Source organism: Liolophura sinensis, chromosome 9 (assembly GCF_032854445.1).
Source record: "Liolophura sinensis isolate JHLJ2023 chromosome 9, CUHK_Ljap_v2, whole genome shotgun sequence".
Lineage (NCBI taxonomy): Eukaryota > Metazoa > Mollusca > Polyplacophora > Chitonida > Chitonidae > Liolophura > Liolophura sinensis.
Window position 1 is genome coordinate 2,032,272 of NC_088303.1, and position 23,169 is coordinate 2,055,440.

Here is a 23,169-nt window from a genome sequence, read left to right on the forward strand (position 1 = left end):
GTCCTTTCCTTGATCAGACAATGCCTGAACACATCTAACAGTTGAGTTCATCATGCACAGGTATGATAGGTGACTTGTCCTTTCCTTGATCAGACACTGCCTGACCACATCTAATAGGTGAGTTCATCAAGCACAAGTATGATAGGTGACTTGTCCTTTCCTTGATCAGACAATGCCTGAACACATCTAACAGTTGAGTTCATCATGCACAGGTATGATAGGTGACTTGTCCTTTCCTTGATCAGACAATGCCTGACCACATCTAATAGGTGAGTTCATCATGCACAAGTATGATAGGTGACTTGTCCTTTCCTTGATCAGACAATGCCTGAACACATCTAACAGTTGAGTTCATCATGCACAGGTATGATAGGTGACTTGTCCTTTCCTTGATCAGACACTGCCTGACCACATCTAATAGGTGAGTTCATCAAGCACAAGTATGATAGGTGACTTGTCCTTTCCTTGATCAGACAATGCCTGAACACATCTAACAGTTGAGTTCATCATGCACAGGTATGATAGGTAACTTGTCCTTTCCTTGATCAGACACTGCCTGACCACATCTAACACGAGAGTTCATCAAGCACAGGTATGATAGGTGACTTGTCCTTTCCTTGATCAGACACTGCCTGACCACATCTAACAGTTGAGTTCATCATGCACAGGTATGATAGGTGACTTGTCCTTTCCTTGATCAGACACTGCCTGACCACATCTAACAGTTGAGTTCATCAAGCACAGGTATGATGGGGGACTTGTCCTTTCCTTGATCAGACACTGCCTGACCACATCTAATAGGTGAGTTCATCAAGCACAAGTATGATAGGTGACTTGTCCTTTCCTTGATCAGACACTGCCTGACCACATCTAACAGTTGAGTTCATCATGCACAGGTATGATAGGTGACTTGTCCTTTCCTTGATCAGACAATGCCTGACCACATCTAATAGGTGAGTTCATCATGCACAAGTATGATAGGTGACTTGTCCTTTCCTTGATCAGACAATGCCTGAACACATCTAACAGTTGAGTTCATCATGCACAGGTATGATAGGTGACTTGTCCTTTCCTTGATCAGACACTGCCTGACCACATCTAATAGGTGAGTTCATCAAGCACAAGTATGATAGGTGACTTGTCCTTTCCTTGATCAGACAATGCCTGAACACATCTAACAGTTGAGTTCATCATGCACAGGTATGATAGGTAACTTGTCCTTTCCTTGATCAGACACTGCCTGACCACATCTAACACGAGAGTTCATCAAGCACAGGTATGATAGGTGACTTGTCCTTTCCTTGATCAGACACTGCCTGACCACATCTAACAGTTGAGTTCATCATGCACAGGTATGATAGGTGACTTGTCCTTTCCTTGATCAGACAATGCCTGACCACATCTAACAGTTGAGTTCATCAAGCACAGGTATGATGGGGGACTTGTCCTTTCCTTGATCAGACACTGCCTGACCACATCTAATAGGTGAGGTCATGAAGCACAGGTATGATAGGTGACTTGTCCTTTCCTTGATCAGACACTGCCTGACCACATCTAACAGGTGTCCTTTCCTTGATCAGACACTGCCTGACCACATCTAACAGTTGAGTTCATCACGCACAGGTATGATAGGTGACTTGTCCTTTCCTTGATCAGACACTGCCTGACCACATCTAACAGGTGAGGTCATGAAGCACAGGTATGACAGATGACGTGTCCATTCCTTGATCAGACACTGCCTAACCCTAACTGGTGAGTTCATGAGACACAGGTATTACAGGTGACATGTTCTTTCCGTGATCAGACACTGGCTGACTCTCTCTAGCAGGTTAGTTCATGAAACACAGTCCTGACAGATGACGTGTCCATTCCTTGATAAGACACTGGCTGACCCTCCCAAACTGGTCCTGACAACGTGAGTTCATGAAGCACAGGTATGACAAGTGATGTTTGATTGATTGATCAGACACTCACTGACCACATCTAACAAGTGTGAGTATGGGTATGACAGGGGATAATTCTTAATCAGAACTGACTGACCATCTCTAACGGACAACGAAGAGGTATGAGTTCATGAAGGTGTTCATCCATGGCTGATGATGCACACATTTCTTGAAAAGAGGGGTTATGTCTGTTTCTGGCTCAAACACTGATTCAAGACCTCTAACAGGTGTGAATTCTCCAAAGCTGCTGCCACACGCTCCTTGTCTGCCAGCTGCTTGTTCACTGAAACACGAAGAAAACAAAACAAAGTTAAATTTCATAGCCCTCAACCTCACTAATCGCAGTATTTTGTCTGACAGAGCTCATGAAATAACAAAAATTCACACCTGCATTTCAAAACTACTTTAAACATCATGGCAGCTTCAGACTCCAGTAAATGTCTACACTTCCCCAAGTCTTACAGGGTCTTTAGTCCACTGTATATGTCTTACTGAATTCTCAGAATTCTGCTATCTTAGAAAGATGTTTTGAGCTTTGTTTGGAAGGTAGGGTGTAGGTTTTCCTATTAGAAACATGTAAGTGTCAGCACCAAAAGCAATACTTTAAGAGCTTTATTTGCCAGTAAAAATGCACCTTTTTGCCTGAGTATTTAAGGCAAATACAATGTGCAGATGTCACGTGACCAGTTGTCACGTGTTGTGTTAATAACACCAATACTCACCTGCTTCCTCTGAGGCATGTGTCCCTGGAGTGATGTGAACATCTACCTGCATACAGAAAAATTCTATGATTTACTTACTTGGGCCCACTTTTGCAAAACTTCATAAATTGATTTCTTTGGTGACTTTCCCTCTAAATCAGGACTTAGACTGAAGATGAAACAATAATGCATAAAACACTGATTTTTATGTAATTGTGTTTAACCTCTGCATAATGTGCATTTGTACCTTAAACCGACGAGGCAAAGAGCGGAGGAGTTTGACCCGAATGGACAGTCCAATCAGAGTGGCCATACTGCAGTGAGGAATTGTGGGAGTGAATTCTACGGACACGCTACTCTCATCATCATTAACCTGAAAATCACACACAAATATTTCAGCAACAAGAACCATCAAGTGTGCCATGCAAGTGTCTATGGGCCGAAAAGTTTGTCTACCTATCCACAACTCTGATTCTTTCATCTTTCTTCGTATTAAAGAATATCAGAATTAAATTTAAGGAATATTAACAACTTTATTTCAAACACAAACTCCACCAAAGAAACTGGAGAAATGGTCACATGAGTATCACCGACAGCTAATTATTCCCAAGGCTCCACAAGCTGTGAAATCTGAGAATCTACAACTTCCTTATCAAAGGCCAAGTTACATACTTGTAAAGTAATGAACTTGTATTACAAAAATGTGACTGGTCAAAACTGTATTGTCAAAAATCCCAGTCCACTCACCTTCACTCGAGAGGTTTCCAGCACATTCAACTCCTCCAGGGTTAATGGATGCTCTGGATCATTTATGTGTCTGATAAGATTTACAATATATTAAGGTTCAAACAAGACATAAATACATGTCTCAGCTGAAGACAAACAGCAAGCAAAAATGAAACAGCACAATGTTATGTGCATAACTCACTGCTACATGTACAGACAAGAGTCATAAGTCACATCAACATTCCAGACCTGTTTTTAGAAACAACATTTTGTGAAATGCAACAAAAACAATTGTTACATGAATGATTCTAACACCTTTTACCTCATTTTCTGTCCCATTTATGCAAATAGCTACAACTCTCAATGCTGGAAATAGTAAGTAAAGGTATCAGGAAAAGCCCCATGGTGATGACAAACATTTAGTGATTTTAGCTTTGTACTGAAATGTGTCTGGCTGAAATGTCATTTGCCCCAAAACCTATTAAGGTGCATATGTTTGGAAAAGTATCACGATGGTCATTATTGATATTAACATTTAATGATTATGTCTTTCCCTTTGCACGGAAATGTGTCATACTGCCCAATGTAATTTTCCTCAATTGCTCAGTATGGGGCCTGACACCAGGTCTCCAGTGCAGATTCACTTGTTGGATTGTCAGCCAGTGGTTGATAGACTCATCCTTCTCTGCAATTAATCTGAGTGATCAAACATGTCAAAATCATACCTGCTCTTTTTCATCAATTATGTCAAATTACATTTAAAATCCACCCCCATCATTGCTATGCATTGTGCAACCATACATGAAAGACATAGTCTTTGTTTCTCCACAACCATGGCATTAACAGCTAATCAATCTGTGTATTTGATAGTCTGAGATTGCTCTGACCAAGTCTGATGTCAGGTTGGGAAAATTTTTTTTCAGCCAAGGATGGCCCCATTATGTTTAAAAACCTAATGCAGTTACCATGGCAGTGTATCATAGCGTTTGAGGCAAAAATTATCCATCAAATACATCTCCATGGCCTTAAGTTTGCCAACACTTGTGTTCCTTATCTTTTCGTCTGTTGATTTATTGTAAGCACAGTGTTGATCTGTTATTACCTAGGCTGCCTGAATTCAAGATTCCTTGGTGACCTCAATGTTGAAGCTAATTCATAGGTTATTCGTGGGCCAGATTTCGTTACTTCAATGACAACCTAGAGAGAAAATTAGACTGATAAAGGATATCGAAAACCTCTCTGTCATCTATTTTGTCAATGACATCGTCGTCTTCGTTTTCAGGAGCTATTGTCCGATCTTCAGAAACCTGGTAAATAACAGGATTAGCATTATCTAACTGGCTCATTTTTACTGCCTTACGCTTTTCACTCGAGTGTCACTTCCAGATTCTCAGTTGCGTTTCGATTATTTCGGAAAGGAAATGTATCAAAAACAGAGTAAAGGGGAAAATCATAGTGTTATTTTAAGGGTTTTCAAACAGGCATTGCTATATTTCCGGTAATATTCCTCGAAAGTATCAAATACGAAACAGTGCTGTCCATCTCCGCGCCCTAACATGTCAAAACGAAAAACGGCATGTCGATGACAGGTTGCCAGGAGGGGATGGCGATGGGAGACGCGGAAAAAACACCTTTGGCTAAGGCTGAGGTATGACCAGATTTTGTGGGCCGGCTTGAATTTTACAGATCCTGGCATAACGAAAACTGGATGTATTTCTACACAAATAAATTGACGGGATGAGTTCTTGAAGTTGTTGTTGTAATGGTTTAGCTCCTTAGCAGTTGCGAACCACGCTACACGTTGAAACTCGTTTGAACTTGGTTACGGGCTTGTTGATCACCAATAAACCATCGCCAGAGCCTTAGTACTGCAGTTATTTCATTCTTAACAGATCAGTAACTTTGATAAACTGCACTGCCGTAGGCCACTCGCATTCAATATACTCGCGTATACATCTCATTATCTGAGCCATGGATACTATGGTGGTAAGGTTATGTGGCTTTTTAACAGCTCTCTGTAGCTTTTCACAGGCAACTATACTAATGCAGATGTATTTAATTGATTGTTTTTGTCCGTTCACAGGGTTAAAGCAGTGGCCAGGTCGAAGCCACTGTCAGATTTTTGACCATAATCTTGTGTGTTCCCATCCACCTCTTCCTGCATGATTCTACCCAGGCTTTAGATCTGGATGTTTTTGTTTGTCAGGTACTTGGCAAATGGTGGTGGTTTACTTTGGTTTCCCCTACCCGATAAACCTTACTGCTGTCATATTTTTTGCGAATAGTTGCAAAAATGTAATATAATCCTTATTCAGGTGGTGTATAGCTGTGAGAGCTACATACAGGAAATCAGATGCAGTGTGTTGAAGTCCTAGTCAGAGAACACTGACTGTTGGTTGAGGAATATTTGGGTATGGCATATTCATGGCTGCTCAACCTACAGTCAGAGACCAGCACACCCTCAGCTACAAGGTGGAGAACAGGTGACGACCTGAGCAAGCGCTCCACTTACCTCAAGCTGGTCAAATCCACGTGGTAACATGATCTCCCCTTCCTTGCGCCATACACAAGTTTGTAACAGTAATCCAGTGTAGTATAGTTTCTAAGGATACAGCATCCAGGCCATGAGGTACAGTCATGTTTTCAAAACAACTACAAAGAAGTGCCACTGTTGATGACAATTTAAGAGTTCATATAACCCAGTCAGACGAAACGGTAAATGGCAGTTGTGTGGAAATCACTGGTGACATTATAGCCTGGAGGCATTTTTCATGTGAAATGGTGCATTATTGAAATCTTATTTCAGTTAGATTTCCCATGAATCATTTCACATTTTCCACCCAAGAGTTTGGCATATTTCTCCACCAGGTGGCGATAGCTTCTACAGATGACATAACGTGTGTACTTTGCTGTGGAGACCAGCTATAGGGAAGTTGCATCCTTCTAGGCAGTGGACTTGAGGTTTAACTAATACGCTGAGTGCATGTTTATGTTTCAGGATATGGTGACTAAATTGTATGAGTTCAGAGATTTGTATTATGACAAATTTGGCCTGGACCGAGCAAGACTTAAAAATGAAGATGTCAAGTCAAGGATGAGTGAAACTGTAGAAGCACTAGATGTATTGCAAGGTGAGTACACTGCCTTAATGATTGTGTCTAAATTTTTCAATCTATAATATTCCTTGTTTCTCTTGTAGCAAGGATAGAAAAATGTAAAAGAAAAGCAACAAATAACCAACCTGAGTTATTTAGGAAGAAGGGTGGAAATAGAACTAATCTGGCATAGAGACTTTTTTTTTAAGTGCTTGGTTACTCTGTAAATCAAGTTTTAGTTAACAATTTTTACGAACTGGAGCAACCAGATACAGGATGTTGTGTCATTGGTACCACGCACGCATGCCTATGGTTAAACATGTTAAATGGTTGAAGGGTTTGGGTGACATAAGTGGGAACAGCTATGTCCTCGGGTTTGTAATTCCTGATTGGTTCAAATTGATAGCATGATGGCGCTGTCAATTTGCTCGATAAGTGTGATTTTGCTTACTATGAGCTGTGAAATCAGTTGTGCAAGATCACAACAATAAAAAGTTGTGCTACTTAAACTTCATGTGGGATACATTATCAATACATCTACATTTATATACTTGTTGTCTAGTGTTGTCTTTTAAATTATAACTTTTTTGTAATTTGAAAGGTTTTTTGATGCTTTAAACAATTTTTTATGTGGAGGTGTCTTATTCTGTCTGTGTTCCAGGTCAGATAAGTAACAAGGCTATTTTCCACATGTTGAAGGGAAAGGCTTTGAATGTCTTGCCAGCCTATGATGGTAAAGCGCAGGAAGCCTTGTCAAAAGCTGTGAAATTAGACCCAAAGTTAGTTGAGGCCTGGAACAACCTTGGGGAGTGTTATTGGAAATGTGAAGACATTGTGGCTGCCAAGAACTGCTTTACTGGAGCTCTGAATTATGTACGTCCTTTGACCTGTCTCACATGGATGTGTGTTTGCGTCGCTGCTTTTAATTATTTGTTTAAACCTTTAGAGATGGCTTAAGGAATAAGTCTTGTAGAGCTATGAAAAGATGTCAGAGTTACTAACGTTGCAAAGAAATCTAACTGACAGATTTGCATGTTATCTACACTACTCTTAAGTCCTCAAGTTTTTCATATGTGAAAGAGCAACTTTCAGCGCAATTGATGCATGTCTTCAGTTTGATTTTTGAAGCAAAACTACATTGGTTGGATTGGCCATTTTCAAGACTTCACTGAAAGTATAATTTTAGCAGTCTTCACAGAGTAATGCCTTCAGAATACTAGTATGCTTCAATAATCACCATGCAAACATGCAAAACTTACAGTAATTAGCAAGATTACATCAAATTAATCTCTTATGGTGTGCAATGGTTGGCATCTCAGATTTGTTAATATCACATCCTAAGTAAACTACAAGCAGGAACAAATCTCTGAATCTAGAAGGCGAGAATCTCTGATGGCCAGAAGTAATCTCTGAATTGAAGTTAAAATCCCTGAAGTAACTTTGTTAAGAAAAGTGAAATAATAACTTGATGGACCCAAGTCACAAAGTCTTGGTTTGCTTGTCATTTGCACTGAAACATTGGTTTTTGTCACCTTTTCCTTTAGTGATATGATAACGTTATCTTTGATTTGTTCCTACAGTACATGTGATGCTTTCATAGCACGTTTTATGGATATAAAATGTGATATATGCCTGGGTACCATTGTCTTAGAGATAGCATTAATAATACATTTGGTGTGTGTTTTTGATTTAGTCCAAAAACAAGGTGTCATTACGTAACCTGTCAATGGTGCTACGTCAGCTGAGTGGATCCCCCACAGAGAGAGCTAAGCTGATAGAGGAGAGTGTGGAGAAAGCTAAAGAGGCCGTACAGCTGGATATCAAAGATGGGTCATCATGGGGTGAGTTGCCTCCCTTTACTGGTGTAACCTAAAACTTCTATAATCATTATTATAAGGTATTACTCAAGGATTATCATTGGCTGATTTTAGGGTCGGTCAAAAATTCCCATTACGTAATCTATTGACGTCGTTCATTAATGTCACAGATCTCCACAAAATTGTAAAATGTAAAGATGGCAAAGTGAACAAAGCGAACAGAGGGGTAGACTATCACTGTGTGTGAGTAGTTCTGTGAAAACAGGCTTCATAAGGAGCAAATCCAAGAACAGCACGCCTCCACGGCAAAGCCAGCAGACCAGAAAATGACAATCACAATCAAATCGATTAGAAGGTACATTAGATTCATGAGCCTATGTTTCACATTTTTTGTTTTTTAAGATAAATTAATAGATAACTAACATTTAATGTGTGATTTAGTGATCAAGATATAGATGTATTGTGGCTGGAAATATGAACAAAATGGTTTATGTTGTGAATTGAAAACTGTGGCATTAGCTCTGCATTCAGTAATCAATTAAAATGGTCAGGCTATACCTTTAATACAATAATGCATTTTCGTTGCAGAGTAAATTCATGCTGCTTCAGATTGCCTTATAAATCTTATAAATTTATTTATCAGATTTAGTATCTGACTTAAACTGTATAATTTTCTCCTTGTTTTAGAGATAAAGTGACCTTAATGATATGTTTGTGTTTCAGTTATATTGGGGAATGCTCACCTGTCTATGTTCTTTGCTGGAGGTCAGCATCCCAAGTCTCTGAAACAGGCCCTCAGTGCTTATGCACAAGCTGTAAGTTTACAGGCCCTCAGTGCTCATGCACAAGCTGTAAGTTTACAGGCCCTCAGTGCTTATGCACAAGCTGTAAGTTTACAAGTCCTCAGTGCTTATGCACAAGCTGTAAGTTTACAAACCCTCGGTGCTTATGTACAAGCTGTAAGTTTACAGTCCCTCAGTGCCTTTGAACAAGCTGTAAGTTTACAAGCCCTCAGTGCCTTTGAACAAGCTGTAAGTTTACAGGCCCTCAGTGCTTATGCACAAGCTGTAAGTTTAATACAGTCCCTCAGTGCTTATGTACAAGCTGTAAGTTTACAAGCCCTCAGTGCTTATGCACAAGCTGTAAGTTTACAAGCCCTCGGTGCTTATGCGCAAGCTGTAAGTTTACAAGCCCTCAGTGCCTTTGAACAAGCTGTAAGTTTACAAGCCCTCAGTGCCTTTGAAAAAGCTGTAAGTTTACAGGCCCTCAGTGCTTATGCACAAGCTGTAAGTTTACAGGCCCTCAGTGCTTATGTACAAGCTGTAAGTTTACAGGCCCTCAGTGCTTATGTACAAGATGTAAGTTTACAGGCCCTCAATGCTTATGTACAAGATGTAAGTTTACAAGCCCTCAGTGCTTATGTACAAGCTGTAAGTTTACAGGCCCTCAGTGCTTATGTACAAGCTGTAAGTTTACAGGCCCTCAGTGCTTATGTACAAGCTGTAAGTTTACAAGCCCTCGGTGCTTATGCACAAGCTGTAAGTTTACAAGCCCTCGGTGCTTATGCACAAGCTGTAAGTTTACAGGCCCTCAGTGCTTATGCACAAGCTGTAAGTTTACAAGCCCTCAGTGCTTATGCGCAAGCTGTAAGTTTACAAGCCCTCAGTGCTTATGTACAAGCTGTAAGTTTACAGGCCCTCAGTGCTTATGCACAAGCTGTAAGTTTACAAACCCTCGGTGCTTATGTACAAGCTGTAAGTTTACAAGCCCTCGGTGCTTATGCACAAGCTGTAAGTTTACAAGCCCTCAGTGCCTTTGAACAAGCTGTAAGTTTACAAGCCCTCAGTGCTTATGCACAAGCTGTAAGTTTACAGGCCCTCAGTGCTTATGCGCAAGCTGTAAGTTTACAAGCCCTCAGTGCTTATGTACAAGCTGTAAGTTTACAGGCCCTAAGTGCTTATGCACAAGCTGTAAGTTTACAAACCCTCAGTGCTTATGTACAAGCTGTAAGTTTACAGTCCCTCAGTGCCTTTGAACAAGCTGTAAGTTTACAAGCCCTCAGTGCCTTTGAACAAGCTGTAAGTTTACAAGCCCTCAGTGCTTATGCACAAGCTGTAAGTTTACAGGCCCTCAGTGCTTATGCACAAGCTGTAGGTTTACTCATGTAATACCAATAACCAATTCACCATGAACAGTTACAAAAAGCACTCGAAAAACAACAAGGTAACACCAAAGGTGATATAAATCTTCACACTGTTATGATTTGACTTAATTGTGTTTTGTTGTTCTATATGTTATCCCATTCACATTCCATCTGGATAAACAAAAACAGATTTTGTGCATCACTTGTAGTTTTTCTAATTGCAAGTAATTCTGCTGCAAATATTGGATGGCAGGAAAGTGGAGTGTGTGAAGTTCTGGCGAAATTAGTGCACTGTAATTTTGGCGGAACTACATGTACTTCCTCAGTGCCTTGCAATAAAAATTGGCTAACATCCATGTACTACGTCTCTAGCTTGGTATGTGCATGAGAGAAAATTACACAACGAAAATAAAAAATGGAAAAAATAAATCATGGAAAGATGTGTGGTGGTGAACAGTATTCATATGTCATTAGATGTTATCTGACAGACTGAGTAGGAATTTATGTGTGCAAGAGATGTGTGATCTGGCTAAGACCTCTCACTTACAATGTAGATTAAACTTCTCTCTAACTTCAAATATTCCATGTTTTGCTTTCAGGAAAAAGACCCAATATCTAGAAATAACCCAGACCTTCATTATAACAGATCTGTGGTGAGTTGTTTTCACATCAAGTGGCTTGTAGTGTGATCACGTGAATATCTCTGATCAGCCTTCAAAGGTTCCCAAGTGTGGAGGCATCGGTATGCTGGAGGAATATTGGGGTCAGCTAACTGTAATTGTCCTCTACAGCTGGGCATAGGTTCCCCCAGGGCTCTGCCAGGTTTCCCTCCACTATTATGCTGGCCATTGTCGTATAATGGAAATATTCTTGAGTATGGCATAAAAGACCGATCAAAATAAATAAATAAGTAATTCTTAAAATTAGAAAAAGAGCTGTATGCAGATGTTATTATTGATATGGATATTAATTTTGTGTTATATTTGCTACAGATGTACAAATACCAGGAGGAATATCAGTTAGCCCTGGAAGGGTTTGCCAGAGCAGGCGCCCTCGACCCCAGCTGGCCAGAACCAGGCAACATGGTAAAACAAGTGTTAGCCTACCTGCAGCAGGTGTCTGATTTAATCTCTACCAAGGTAAGTATCTCCCTTCCCAACACTTGCATCTGTGTGTAACATTTGTCTGATACAGGGTGGATTGGAGCTAGTTACACATACGTGTACAGGGAGTTTTCTATCAAATTACAAAATTTATTACAAAACAAAGACATCATGAAATGCTGATCTATGGAAATATGTTATGATATATGATTCCCTGTAAAATGAGACAGTGGCAGAATTTCTAAATGCCAGTAGCTGCTGGACCTGAAGTAGGAAAGACAGAGACAAATTATAGGCTGTATGTAGAAGTTACGTAAAAATCCTGGTGTGTCATTAGTAGCTGAACAATTTATTCACCAATGCTCTAAAAGGCAAGCCAGACTCCTAAGCCCGGGTTCTTTGCATACCTATCACTCTGTCAGATCTCCCACTGTTAAATCATTAATCTTCACATTTGGTGTAAGAAGAAATCTGTATATATTCAAAGTTTGAATAGGATGTATCTTCCTGTGTATATTCAAACTATGAATACTCAATAGGGTGTGTACCCTAAGTCTGGAGAGGAGAAATTTGTATAGTTTGTATGTAAATTTGTAAGTGTGAATTGGATGTATCTCTGTGTGCGACAATTTGTGAGGAGAAATGTGTGTATATTCAAACTATGAATACTCAATAGGGTGTGTACCCTAAGTCTGGAGAGGAGAAATTTGTATAGTTTGTATGTAAATTTGTAAGTGTGAATTGGATGTATCTCTGTGTGCGACAGTTTGTGAGGAGAAATGTGTGTATATTCAAACTATGAATACTCAATAGGGTGTGTACCCCAAGTCTGGAGAGGAGAAATTTGTATAGTTTGTATGTAAATTTGTAAGTGTGAATTGGATGTATCTCTGTGTGCGACAGTTTGTGAGGAGAAATGTGTGTATATTCAAACTATGAATACTCAATAGGGTGTGTACCCTAAGTCTGGAGAGGAGAAATTTGTATAGTTTGTATGTAAATTTGTAAGTGTGAATTGGATGTATCTCTGTGTGCGACAGTTTGTGAGGAGAAATGTGTGTATATTCAAACTATGAATACTCAATAGGGTGTGTACCCTAAGTCTGGAGAGGAGAAATTTGTATAGTTTGTATGTAAATTTGTAAGTGTGAATTGGATGTATCTCTGTGTGCGACAGTTTGTGAGGAGAAATGTGTGTATATTCAAACTATGAATACTCAATAGGGTGTGTACCCTAAGTCTGGAGAGGAGAAATTTGTATGGTTTGTATGTAAATTTGTAAGTGTGAATTGGATGTATCTCTGTGTGCGACAGTTTGTGAGGAGAAATGTGTGTATATTCAAACTATGAATACTCAATAGGGTGTGTACCCTAAGTCTGGAGAGGAGAAATTTGTATGGTTTGTATGTAAATTTGTAAGTGTGAATTGGATGTATCTCTGTGTGCGACAGTTTGTGAGGAGAAATGTGTGTATATTCAAACTATGAATACTCAATAGGGTGTGTACCCTAAGTCTGGAGAGGAGAAATTTGTATGGTTTGTATGTAAATTTGTAAGTGTGAATTGGATGTATCTCTGTGTGCGACAGTTTGTGAGGAGAAATGTGTGTATATTCAAACTATGAATACTCAATAGGGTGTGTACCCTAAGTCTGGAGAGGAGAAATTTGTATGGTTTGTATGTAAATTTGTAAGTGTGAATTGGATGTATCTCTGTGTGCGACAGTTTGTGAGGAGAAATGTGTGTATATTCAAACTATGAATACTCAATAGGGTGTGTACCCTAAGTCTGGAGAGGAGAAATTTGTATGGTTTGTATGTAAATTTTTAAGTGTGAATTGGATGTATCTCTGTGTGCGACAGTTTGTGAGGAGAAATGTGTGTATATTCAAACTATGAATACTCAATAGGGTGTGTACCCTAAGTCTGGAGAGGAGAAATTTGTATGGTTTGTATGTAAATTTGTAAGTGTGAATTGGATGTATCTCTGTGTGCGACAGTTTGTAAGGAGAAATGTGTGTATATTCAAACTATGAATACTCAATAGGGTGTGTACCCTAAGTCTGGAGAGGAGAAATTTGTATGGTTTGTATGTAAATTTGTAAGTGTGAATTGGATGTATCTCTGTGTGCGACAGTTTGTGAGGAGAAATGTGTGTATATTCAAACTATGAATACTCAATAGGGTGTGTACCTTAAGTCTGGAGAGGAGAAATTTGTATGGTTTGTATGTAAATTTGTAAGTGTGAATTGGATGTATCTCTGTGTGCGACAGTTTGTGAGGAGAAATGTGTGTATATTCAAACTATGAATACTCAATAGGGTGTGTACCCTAAGTCTGGAGAGGAGAAATTTGTATGGTTTGTATGTAAATTTGTAAGTGTGAATTGGATGTATCTCTGTGTGCGACAGTTTGTGAGGAGAAATGTGTGTATATTCAAACTATGAATACTCAATAGGGTGTGTACCCTAAGTCTGGAGAGGAGAAATTTGTATGGTTTGTATGTAAATTTGTAAGTGTGAATTGGATGTATCTCTGTGTGCGACAGTTTGTGAGGAGAAATGTGTGTATATTCAAACTATGAATACTCAATAGGGTGTGTACCCTAAGTCTGGAGAGGAGAAATTTGTATGGTTTGTATGTAAATTTGTAAGTGTGAATTGGATGTATCTCTGTGTGCGACAGTTTGTGAGGAGAAATGTGTGTATATTCAAACTATGAATACTCAATAGGGTGTGTACCCTAAGTCTGGAGAGGAGAAATTTGTATGGTTTGTATGTAAATTTGTAAGTGTGAATTGGATGTATCTCTGTGTGCGACAGTTTGTGAGGAGAAATGTGTGTATATTCAAACTATGAATACTCAATAGGGTGTGTACCCTAAGTCTGGAGAGGAGAAATTTGTATGGTTTGTATGTAAATTTGTAAGTGTGAATTGGATGTATCTCTGTGTGCGACAGTTTGTGAGGAGAAATGTGTGTATATTCAAACTATGAATACTCAATAGGGTGTGTACCCTAAGTCTGGAGAGGAGAAATTTGTATGGTTTGTATGTAAATTTGTAAGTGTGAATTGGATGTATCTCTGTGTGCGACAGTTTGTAAGGAGAAATGTGTGTATATTCAAACTATGAATACTCAATAGGGTGTGTACCCTAAGTCTGGAGAGGAGAAATTTGTATGGTTTGTATGTAAATTTGTAAGTGTGAATTGGATGTATCTCTGTGTGCGACAGTTTGTGAGGAGAAATGTGTGTATATTCAAACTATGAATACTCAATAGGGTGTGTACCTTAAGTCTGGAGAGGAGAAATTTGTATGGTTTGTATGTAAATTTGTAAGTGTGAATTGGATGTATCTCTGTGTGCGACAGTTTGTGAGGAGAAATGTGTGTATATTCAAACTATGAATACTCAATAGGGTGTGTACCCTAAGTCTGGAGAGGAGAAATTTGTATGGTTTGTATGTAAATTTGTAAGTGTGAATTGGATGTATCTCTGTGTGCGACAGTTTGTGAGGAGAAATGTGTGTATATTCAAACTATGAATACTCAATAGGGTGTGTACCCTAAGTCTGGAGAGGAGAAATTTGTATGGTTTGTATGTAAATTTGTAAGTGTGAATTGGATGTATCTCTGTGTGCGACAGTTTGTGAGGAGATATGTGTGTATATTCAAACTATGAATACTCAATAGGGTGTGTACCCTGAGTCTGGAGAGGAGAAATTTGTATGGTTTGTATGTAAATTTGTAAGTGTGAATTGGATGTATCTCTGTGTGCGACAGTTTGTGAGGAGAAATGTGTGTATATTCAAACTATGAATACTCAATAGGGTGTGTACCCTAAGTCTGGAGAGGAGAAATTTGTATGGTTTGTATGTAAATTTGTAAGTGTGAATTGGATGTATCTCTGTGTGCGACAGTTTGTGAGGAGAAATGTGTGTATATTCAAACTATGAATACTCAATAGGGTGTGTACCCTAAGTCTGGAGAGGAGAAATTTGTATGGTTTGTATGTAAATTTTTAAGTGTGAATTGGATGTATCTCTGTGTGCGACAGTTTGTGAGGAGAAATGTGTGTATATTCAAACTATGAATACTCAATAGGGTGTGTACCCTAAGTCTGGAGAGGAGAAATTTGTATGGTTTGTATGTAAATTTGTAAGTGTGAATTGGATGTATCTCTGTGTGCGACAGTTTGTGAGGAGAAATGTGTGTATATTCAAACTATGAATACTCAATAGGGTGTGTACCCTAAGTCTGGAGAGGAGAAATTTGTATGGTTTGTATGTAAATTTTTAAGTGTGAATTGGATGTATCTCTGTGTGCGACAGTTTGTGAGGAGAAATGTGTGTATATTCAAACTATGAATACTCAATAGGGTGTGTACCCTAAGTCTGGAGAGGAGAAATTTGTATGGTTTGTATGTAAATTTGTAAGTGTGAATTGGATGTATCTCTGTGTGCGACAGTTTGTAAGGAGAAATGTGTGTATATTCAAACTATGAATACTCAATAGGGTGTGTACCCTAAGTCTGGAGAGGAGAAATTTGTATGGTTTGTATGTAAATTTGTAAGTGTGAATTGGATGTATCTCTGTGTGCGACAGTTTGTGAGGAGAAATGTGTGTATATTCAAACTATGAATACTCAATAGGGTGTGTACCCTAAGTCTGGAGAGGAGAAATTTGTATAGTTTGTATGTAAATTTGTAAGTGTGAATTGGATGTATCTCTGTGTGCGACAATTTGTGAGGAGAAATGTGTGTATATTCAAACTATGAATACTCAATAGGGTGTGTACCCTAAGTCTGGAGAGGAGAAATTTGTATAGTTTGTATGTAAATTTGTAAGTGTGAATTGGATGTATCTCTGTGTGCGACAGTTTGTGAGGAGAAATGTGTGTATATTCAAACTATGAATACTCAATAGGGTGTGTACCCTAAGTCTGGAGAGGAGAAATTTGTATAGTTTGTATGTAAATTTGTAAGTGTGAATTGGATGTATCTCTGTGTGCGACAGTTTGTGAGGAGAAATGTGTGTATATTCAAACTATGAATACTCAATAGGGTGTGTACCCTGAGTCTGGAGAGGAGAAATTTGTATGGTTTGTATGTAAATTTGTAAGTGTGAATTAGATGTATCTCTGTGTGCGACAGTTTGTGAGGAGAAATGTGTGTATATTCAAACTATGAATACTCAACATAAATTGACAAGTGTTAAAATTGTTGTGTAATTATTCTTACAGGGTAAAATGAAGGCAAAGCGCCTACAGAGCCTATGTCAGTCTATAAGTGAAAGTGACCTGGGGCCATATGGTGGGGGCAGCTACACTAGCCCCAAGGGGAAGACCATCAAACTGACCAAAGTACTGTTCTCCTCCCTACAGCCAGAGCTCAATGCTGAGAAGGTTGTTGTTGGGAAAGTGGTCTGTACTGTAGCCTCAGAGGATGTGGTGCCATTGTAAGTGTTGCCAGGTTAGGCATTCAAGTAGATATCTATAACAGAGCCATTGTAAGTGTTGCCAGGTTAGGCATTCAAGTAGATATCTATAACAGAGCCATTGTAAGTGTTGCCAGGTTAGGCAGTCAAGTAGATATCTATAACAGAGCCATTGTAAGTGTTGCCAGGTTAGGCATTCAAGTAGATGTCTATAACATAGCCATTGTAAGTGTTGCCAGGTTAGGCATTCAAGTAGATATCTATAACATAGCCATTGTAAATGTTGCCAGGTTAGGCATTCAAGTAGATATCTATAACATAGCCATTGTAAGTGTTGCCAGGTTAGGCATTCAAGTAGATATCTATAACAGAGCCATTGTAAGTGTTGCCAGGTTAGGCATTCAAGTAGATATCTATAACAGAGCCATTGTAAGTGTTGCCAGGTTAGGCAGTCAAGTAGATATCTATAACAGAGCCATTGTAAGTGTTGCCAGGTTAGGCATTCAAGTAGATATCTATAACATAGCCATTGTAAATGTTGCCAGGTTAGGCATTCAAGTAGATATCTATAACATAGCCATTGTAAGTGTTGCCAGGTTAGGCATTCAAGTAGATATCTATAACAGAGCCATTGTAAGTGTTGCCAGGTTAGGCATTCAAGTAGATATCTATAACAGAGCCATTGTAAGTGTTGCCAGGTTAGGCATTCAAGTAGATATCTATAACAGAGCCATTGTAAGTGTTGCCAGGTTTAGGCATTCAAGTAGATATCTATAACATAGCCATTGTAAATGTCATGGTACCAAATATTCAAGAGATACAGATACATTTAATATCAACAACACATGGAGACTTTATGTAAGATACATAGGTTTATAATGTAATTAGGAGAAAGGTTTAACATACCAGTAGCCAGATCACTCTGAGTAATGCAGACTGCCTAAAGTCAGCCTAAAGTTCGCAGCTTGGACATACCTGGCACAGAGTTTCTCATGTGTTTGTACATGGTGTGAAACTTTCTCTGGTACTCCGCCAGGTTTCTCATGTGTTTTTAAGTGATGTGAAACTTTCTCTGGTACTCCGCAGGGTTTCTCATGTGTTTTTAAGTGATGTGAAACTTTCTCTGGTGCTCCGCAGGGTTTCTCATGTGTTTTTAAGTGATGTGAAACTTTCTCTGGTACTCCGCCAGGTTTCTCATGTGTTTTTAAGTGATGTGAAACTTTCTCTGGTACTCTGCAGGGTTTCTCATGTGTTTGTACATGGTGTGAAACTTTCTCTGGTACTCCGCCGGGTTTCTCGTGTGTTTTTAAGTGATGTGAAACTTTCTCTGGTGCTGCGCAGGGTTTCTCATGTGTTTTTGCGTGGTGTGAAACTTTCTCTTGTACTCCGCCGGGTATCTCATGTGATTTTAAGTGATGTGAAACTTTCTCTGGTGCTCCGCAGGGTTTCTCATGTGTTTTTAAGTGGTGTGAAAGTTTCTCTGGTACTCATCAGGGTTTCTCTGGTGCTCCGCAGGGTTTCTCATGTGTTTTTAAGTGGTGTGAAACTTTCTCTGGTACTCTGCCGGGTTTCTCATGTGTTTTTAAGTGATGTGAAACTTTCTCTGGTACTCATCAGGGTTTCTCATGTGTTTTTACGTGGTGTGAAACTTTCTCTGGTACTCATCAGAGTTTCCTGGTTTTTAAGTGATGTGAAACTTTCTCTGGTACTCATCAGGGTTTCTCATGTGTTTTAATGTGGTGTGAAACTTTTTCTCGTTCTCCACAGGGTTTATTTCCTCAGTAAACTTGACCACCCATCATAAAAATATTTAATATGTGGCATGTAGCATTGGTTAAATATAGACATTGATAAATATGCTGTAAATGGAGGTAATGTTATCTATGTGGGTTTGATGGTTGTGAGCTTGAAGGCCTACATATGCACCATGGTCTTCTAGAAGGAGATCAGACTTGATGTTTTCTCTAGCTTTCATTCTTGACCATTTGACCAGTGAGGTTGGGTGTTCGCATCTTGCTTTAGTTGATTTTACATCAGCTTTATATATCAGGAGTGCTGTGTCAGGCACTATTTTTGAATTGTGGTAGTTATCTCATTTCCTCCACACGTAGACCTGACCATTATTGCAAAATAAATAAATATGACACTAAAAGAAGTTTGTTGTTTTCTTTTGTCCCAGCACTTTCTGTATGGCAGATGAGGCCGAGATGTGCTTGTATGTGTCAGTATACAACATGATTCCTGGCTTTGGGGTGAAGATCGGAGACTCAGTGGCTATCCCAGAACCTTTCCTACAGGTTGTTTCTGTTCACCACAAAGACAAGGTAAGGCTGACGGGCAACTGGTGATAACCTGAAGCGTTTGCCTCCTTTGTGCAGCAGAATGTTTATTCAGTTTAAAAGATTTGTCTTGGTTGATGTTTCCTCTAGCTTTATTTGCAGGTGGGTTCGTTATATCTGCCATACCATATCACTGTCTCGTTGAATGGAGATTATCTCAGTACCAAAAGTACATTCATAGTTCTGGCATCCTGTATGTGAACTAGTCTCATTAAACAGCAATCATTTAGTTAAATAAATAAATCTTATATGCACAGCGTAATACAGGGCTTACATGGAGTAAGCTCTGTCAGAGATGCATATTCCATCACAAATTTGTCTGACCCATGGATATGCCTCTCAATGCGATTTTATACACTAAATAAGCCAGAGTGTTTGGCCTTGATTACATGATATAATTACATCTCTTTACTCCATCATATAATTCTTGCTAACTTCCTTACCTCAATGCAAATCCTGCAGTACTCACTCGGCAAGGTCAAAAGGAAACATTACCGTGAATGAATGAAGGCCATGATGGTAATATTTCACTGACATCGTAGGGTGAGAACATTATTGTGCTGTCTGAGTATAAATCATCACACGCATTCGCACAAGTCATGAGAATCAATGTGTGAACTAGCTGTTGATCTTTAATGGTTGAGATGATGGTGAAATGATAAAAAATTAGGAGAACTTGGTCTTCAGCCAACTTGACATTCGCAGCATGTGAAAGCTGCGTTACGATTCATCAGGTATATGTTTTGGTAATAATAGTGCTGACCTATAAGTACAGATACCTATATGTAGATGTAGATGGGTTTTTACTTTGAAATGCTATTTTGGGCTTACTGTATTTTACCCCAAAATTAGCTGATAACTTAAGTTATTCATTTGGCCTGATTCAGGGATTTCTGTTCATCTTCACAGAAAGTGCTTTAACATTTGATTGGATGGTACACAGCATATTTTTAGGTCAGATACAGGGTATGTTATGTATGTTGTATGTGCTTAGGAGCATCCTACTTTCGTGTTTCAGGGGTTTCACTTCCATGGCATAAGAGTGGACTCTCCCGTTGTGTTGGTGATAAATGGCCTGAAGCAAGGACTGGACAAACAAGCCCCTATGGTACTGGCTGTCAGTGCAGTCAGTGACTGAGGGAGTAGCAGTGTTCTGGTACCATCAGTCACTAAAGGCATAGCAGTGTTCTGGTATCATTGGTGACTAAGGGAGTAGGAGTGTTCTGGTGCCATTGGTGACTGAAGGAGTAGGAGTGTTCTGGTGCCATCAGTGACTGCAGGAGCAGCAGTGTTCTAATTCCATCAGTGGCCTAAGGAGTAGCAGTGTTCTGGTGCCATCAGTGACTGCAGGAGCAGCAGTGTTCTAATTCCATCAGTGGCCTAAGGAGTAGCAGTGTTCTGGTGCCATCAGTGACTGCAGGAGCAGCAGTGTTCTAATTCCATCAGTGGCCGAAGGAGTAGCAGTGTTCTGGTGCCATCGGTGACTGCAGGAGCAGCAGTGTTCTAATTCCATCAGTGGCCAAAGGAGTAGCAGTGTTCTGGTGCCGTCAGTGACTGAAGAAGCAGCATTGTTCTGGTACATCAGTTACTGAAGGAATAGCTGTTTTCTGGGGCCATCTGTGACTCAAGGAGTAGCAGTGTTCTAGTTCCATCAGTGACTGAAGGAGCAGTAGTGTTCTGATACCATAGGTCAGTGATGGAGCAGCAGTGTTCTGGTACCATCAGTTACTGAAGGAATAGCTGTTTTCTGGGGCCATCGGTGACTCAAGGAGTAGCAGTGTTCTGGTGCCATCAGTGACTGAAGAAGCAGCAGTGTTCTGATACCATAGGTCACTGATGGAGCAGCAGTGTTCTGGTACCATAGGTCACTGATGGAGCAGCAGTGTTCTGGTACCATCAGTGGCTGAAAGAACAGCAATATTCTAGCACCATCAGTCACTGATGGACCAGCAGTGTTCTGGTACCTTCAGTGGCTGAAAGAACAGCAATATTCTAGCACCATCAGTCACTGATGGAGCAGCAGTGTTCTGGTACCATCAGTGGCTGAAAGAACAGCAATATTCTAGCACCATCAGTCACTGATGGACCAGCAGTGTTCTGGTACCTTCAGTGGCTGAAAGAACAGCAATATTCTAGCACCATCAGTCACTGATGGAGCAGCAGTGCTCTGGTACCGTAGATCACTGACGGAGAAGAAATGTCCTGGTACCATCAGGGGATTCAGGAATAACAATGTGCGAAGCATGGTGCTTAGTGCAATCACACATGGAAATCATTTCATACCAGTCACAAAATCAGTCGCACTATAAACAACAAAGGATAGATACACTGTATCACATCATACTGTTGTGATGTACTACATGCATGACATGTGTGAATTTACTGTTGAAACTATGCATGTTTGGACTAACCTTTTAACGGGGTCTGTGTGATAGGTCATATACATTTATCAGAGGATGGACTCTTAACCTGTGGCATAGACATTACTTGTTGCATACTTTTTGTTTTGGACAACAAATATAAAATGTCATTGGAAAATGGAGTACAAGAGGACAATCTGTTCAGTTGTAGGTAGCATTCTGTCAGTCATGTCACAGAACTGTAAGAAAGGCGTGGACAAAATCTGTGTGGTTGGCCAGGAGTTTAAGTGGTATGGATGGGAAGATTTATTGTAGAGGACAGATGGACTACGCCCCCTGATCACAGCTCACAAATATTATCATACATCTTAAGTTTATATTCTCTTCCAAATTGAAAGAAGAGAAAAGATGTAGCTTTTCTTGATCAGCCAGGTGCCTGTTTTACTAAGCTTTTACCTGGCGTAATTGTTATGACAACATAAAGTGAAGGTATTCATGTGCATGACCATGGTAATGCACTTAGCATAGTCTTGCGACAATTTGTAAACCTCGACTAAACTATGAGGATAATGATTTGCTTGTCAGACATCGGGCCAAGGGCAGTGGTTTGTTTTGGGCATTAATAATAACGAAAAAGTTACTTTTTCTCTGCATGCACGCAGAATATCAGCATTTTTTTTTTCTGTCCATTCAGGGTCGATATCATCTTTGTAATGTTAAGGTTGACATGGTAATTCTGTCGTATGGTGTGGCGGCACTTTTAGTTCCATCGTTGTCAGCTTGTGCTGGGATGGATATCGTGTCCATGTCACTGTTGGCGAGGTGTTTAAATCTGTGAATTCCATTAAACTTCAGAGGAAATTATATTAAGGTTTAAAAATGAAAAGCTTTTTTGTAGTAGGTTATATTCTCTATTAAGACAAATTATACTATTTGTAGGTTTGTACATATTGTAAATATGTGTACAAATTTTGTTTTTATCTTTACTTCACATTGTACTACAATGTTCTGGATTTCATTACATTTTCTTTCAGAAGAGAGGAAATTTTTTGTTGCGTTTGCTTTGTCTCACTGCCAATATAGCACATACAGTTTCTGTATGAAGCCCATCTGCTCAGTTCATAAACCTTTATTTTGTTCCACAAAGCCATTTTAGCCATGAAAACACTCACAATGTGAATGGACTTGTGTTCTTCACAAAGAACAGCTTTTCAGACAGTGATGCAAGGTTTGACTGAAATTTTGATGGAAAAATCATACAACTTTTGGGTGTTTGTTTTATTCTGAAAAAAATGCTTATTTATAGTTGAACCTTCATTGTTTTGTTATTTCTCTTTGAGTTTCCTGATTTGAGCCTGGTGGTTATGTGACTACAATGAACCATGATTTACATATTGATCAGATTGTCATGTTTCTACTGGGGAATTGAACCCTGGTTTTGTGGCTAATGTTTTTTTTGATGGCTAATATAGGAGGGTATCAGCCCCATTAGCACAGTTTGTAGCGCAT

At 39.4% G+C, this 23,169-nt stretch overlaps 2 protein-coding genes across 2 annotated transcripts; one reads left to right on the forward strand and one right to left on the reverse strand.

Moving 5' to 3' along the window:
* Positions 1 to 587: 587 nt before the first annotated feature.
* LOC135475488 (cytosolic iron-sulfur assembly component 2B-like) lies at positions 588 to 4,738 on the reverse strand. The gene is made up of 5 exons (XM_064755415.1): positions 4,597 to 4,738; positions 3,392 to 3,469; positions 2,892 to 3,017; positions 2,666 to 2,711; positions 588 to 2,226 (listed from the first exon to the last, which is right to left on the reverse strand). Exons 1-5 carry the CDS (start codon positions 4,714 to 4,716, stop codon positions 2,126 to 2,128), a joined length of 471 nt encoding a protein of 156 aa, XP_064611485.1. The 5' UTR covers positions 4,717 to 4,738; the 3' UTR covers positions 588 to 2,125.
* Positions 4,739 to 4,929: 191 nt separating this feature from the next.
* On the forward strand, positions 4,930 to 22,965 carry LOC135475117 (tetratricopeptide repeat protein 5-like). Its single transcript, XM_064754869.1, has 10 exons — positions 4,930 to 5,018; positions 6,369 to 6,501; positions 7,127 to 7,338; positions 8,159 to 8,306; positions 9,006 to 9,097; positions 11,025 to 11,078; positions 11,418 to 11,564; positions 16,768 to 16,982; positions 19,141 to 19,285; positions 20,319 to 22,965. The coding sequence occupies exons 1-10, from the start codon at positions 4,947 to 4,949 to the stop codon at positions 20,436 to 20,438; spliced, it is 1,338 nt and encodes a 445-aa protein (XP_064610939.1). The 5' UTR covers positions 4,930 to 4,946; the 3' UTR covers positions 20,439 to 22,965.
* The last annotated feature ends 204 nt before the right edge of the window (positions 22,966 to 23,169 follow it).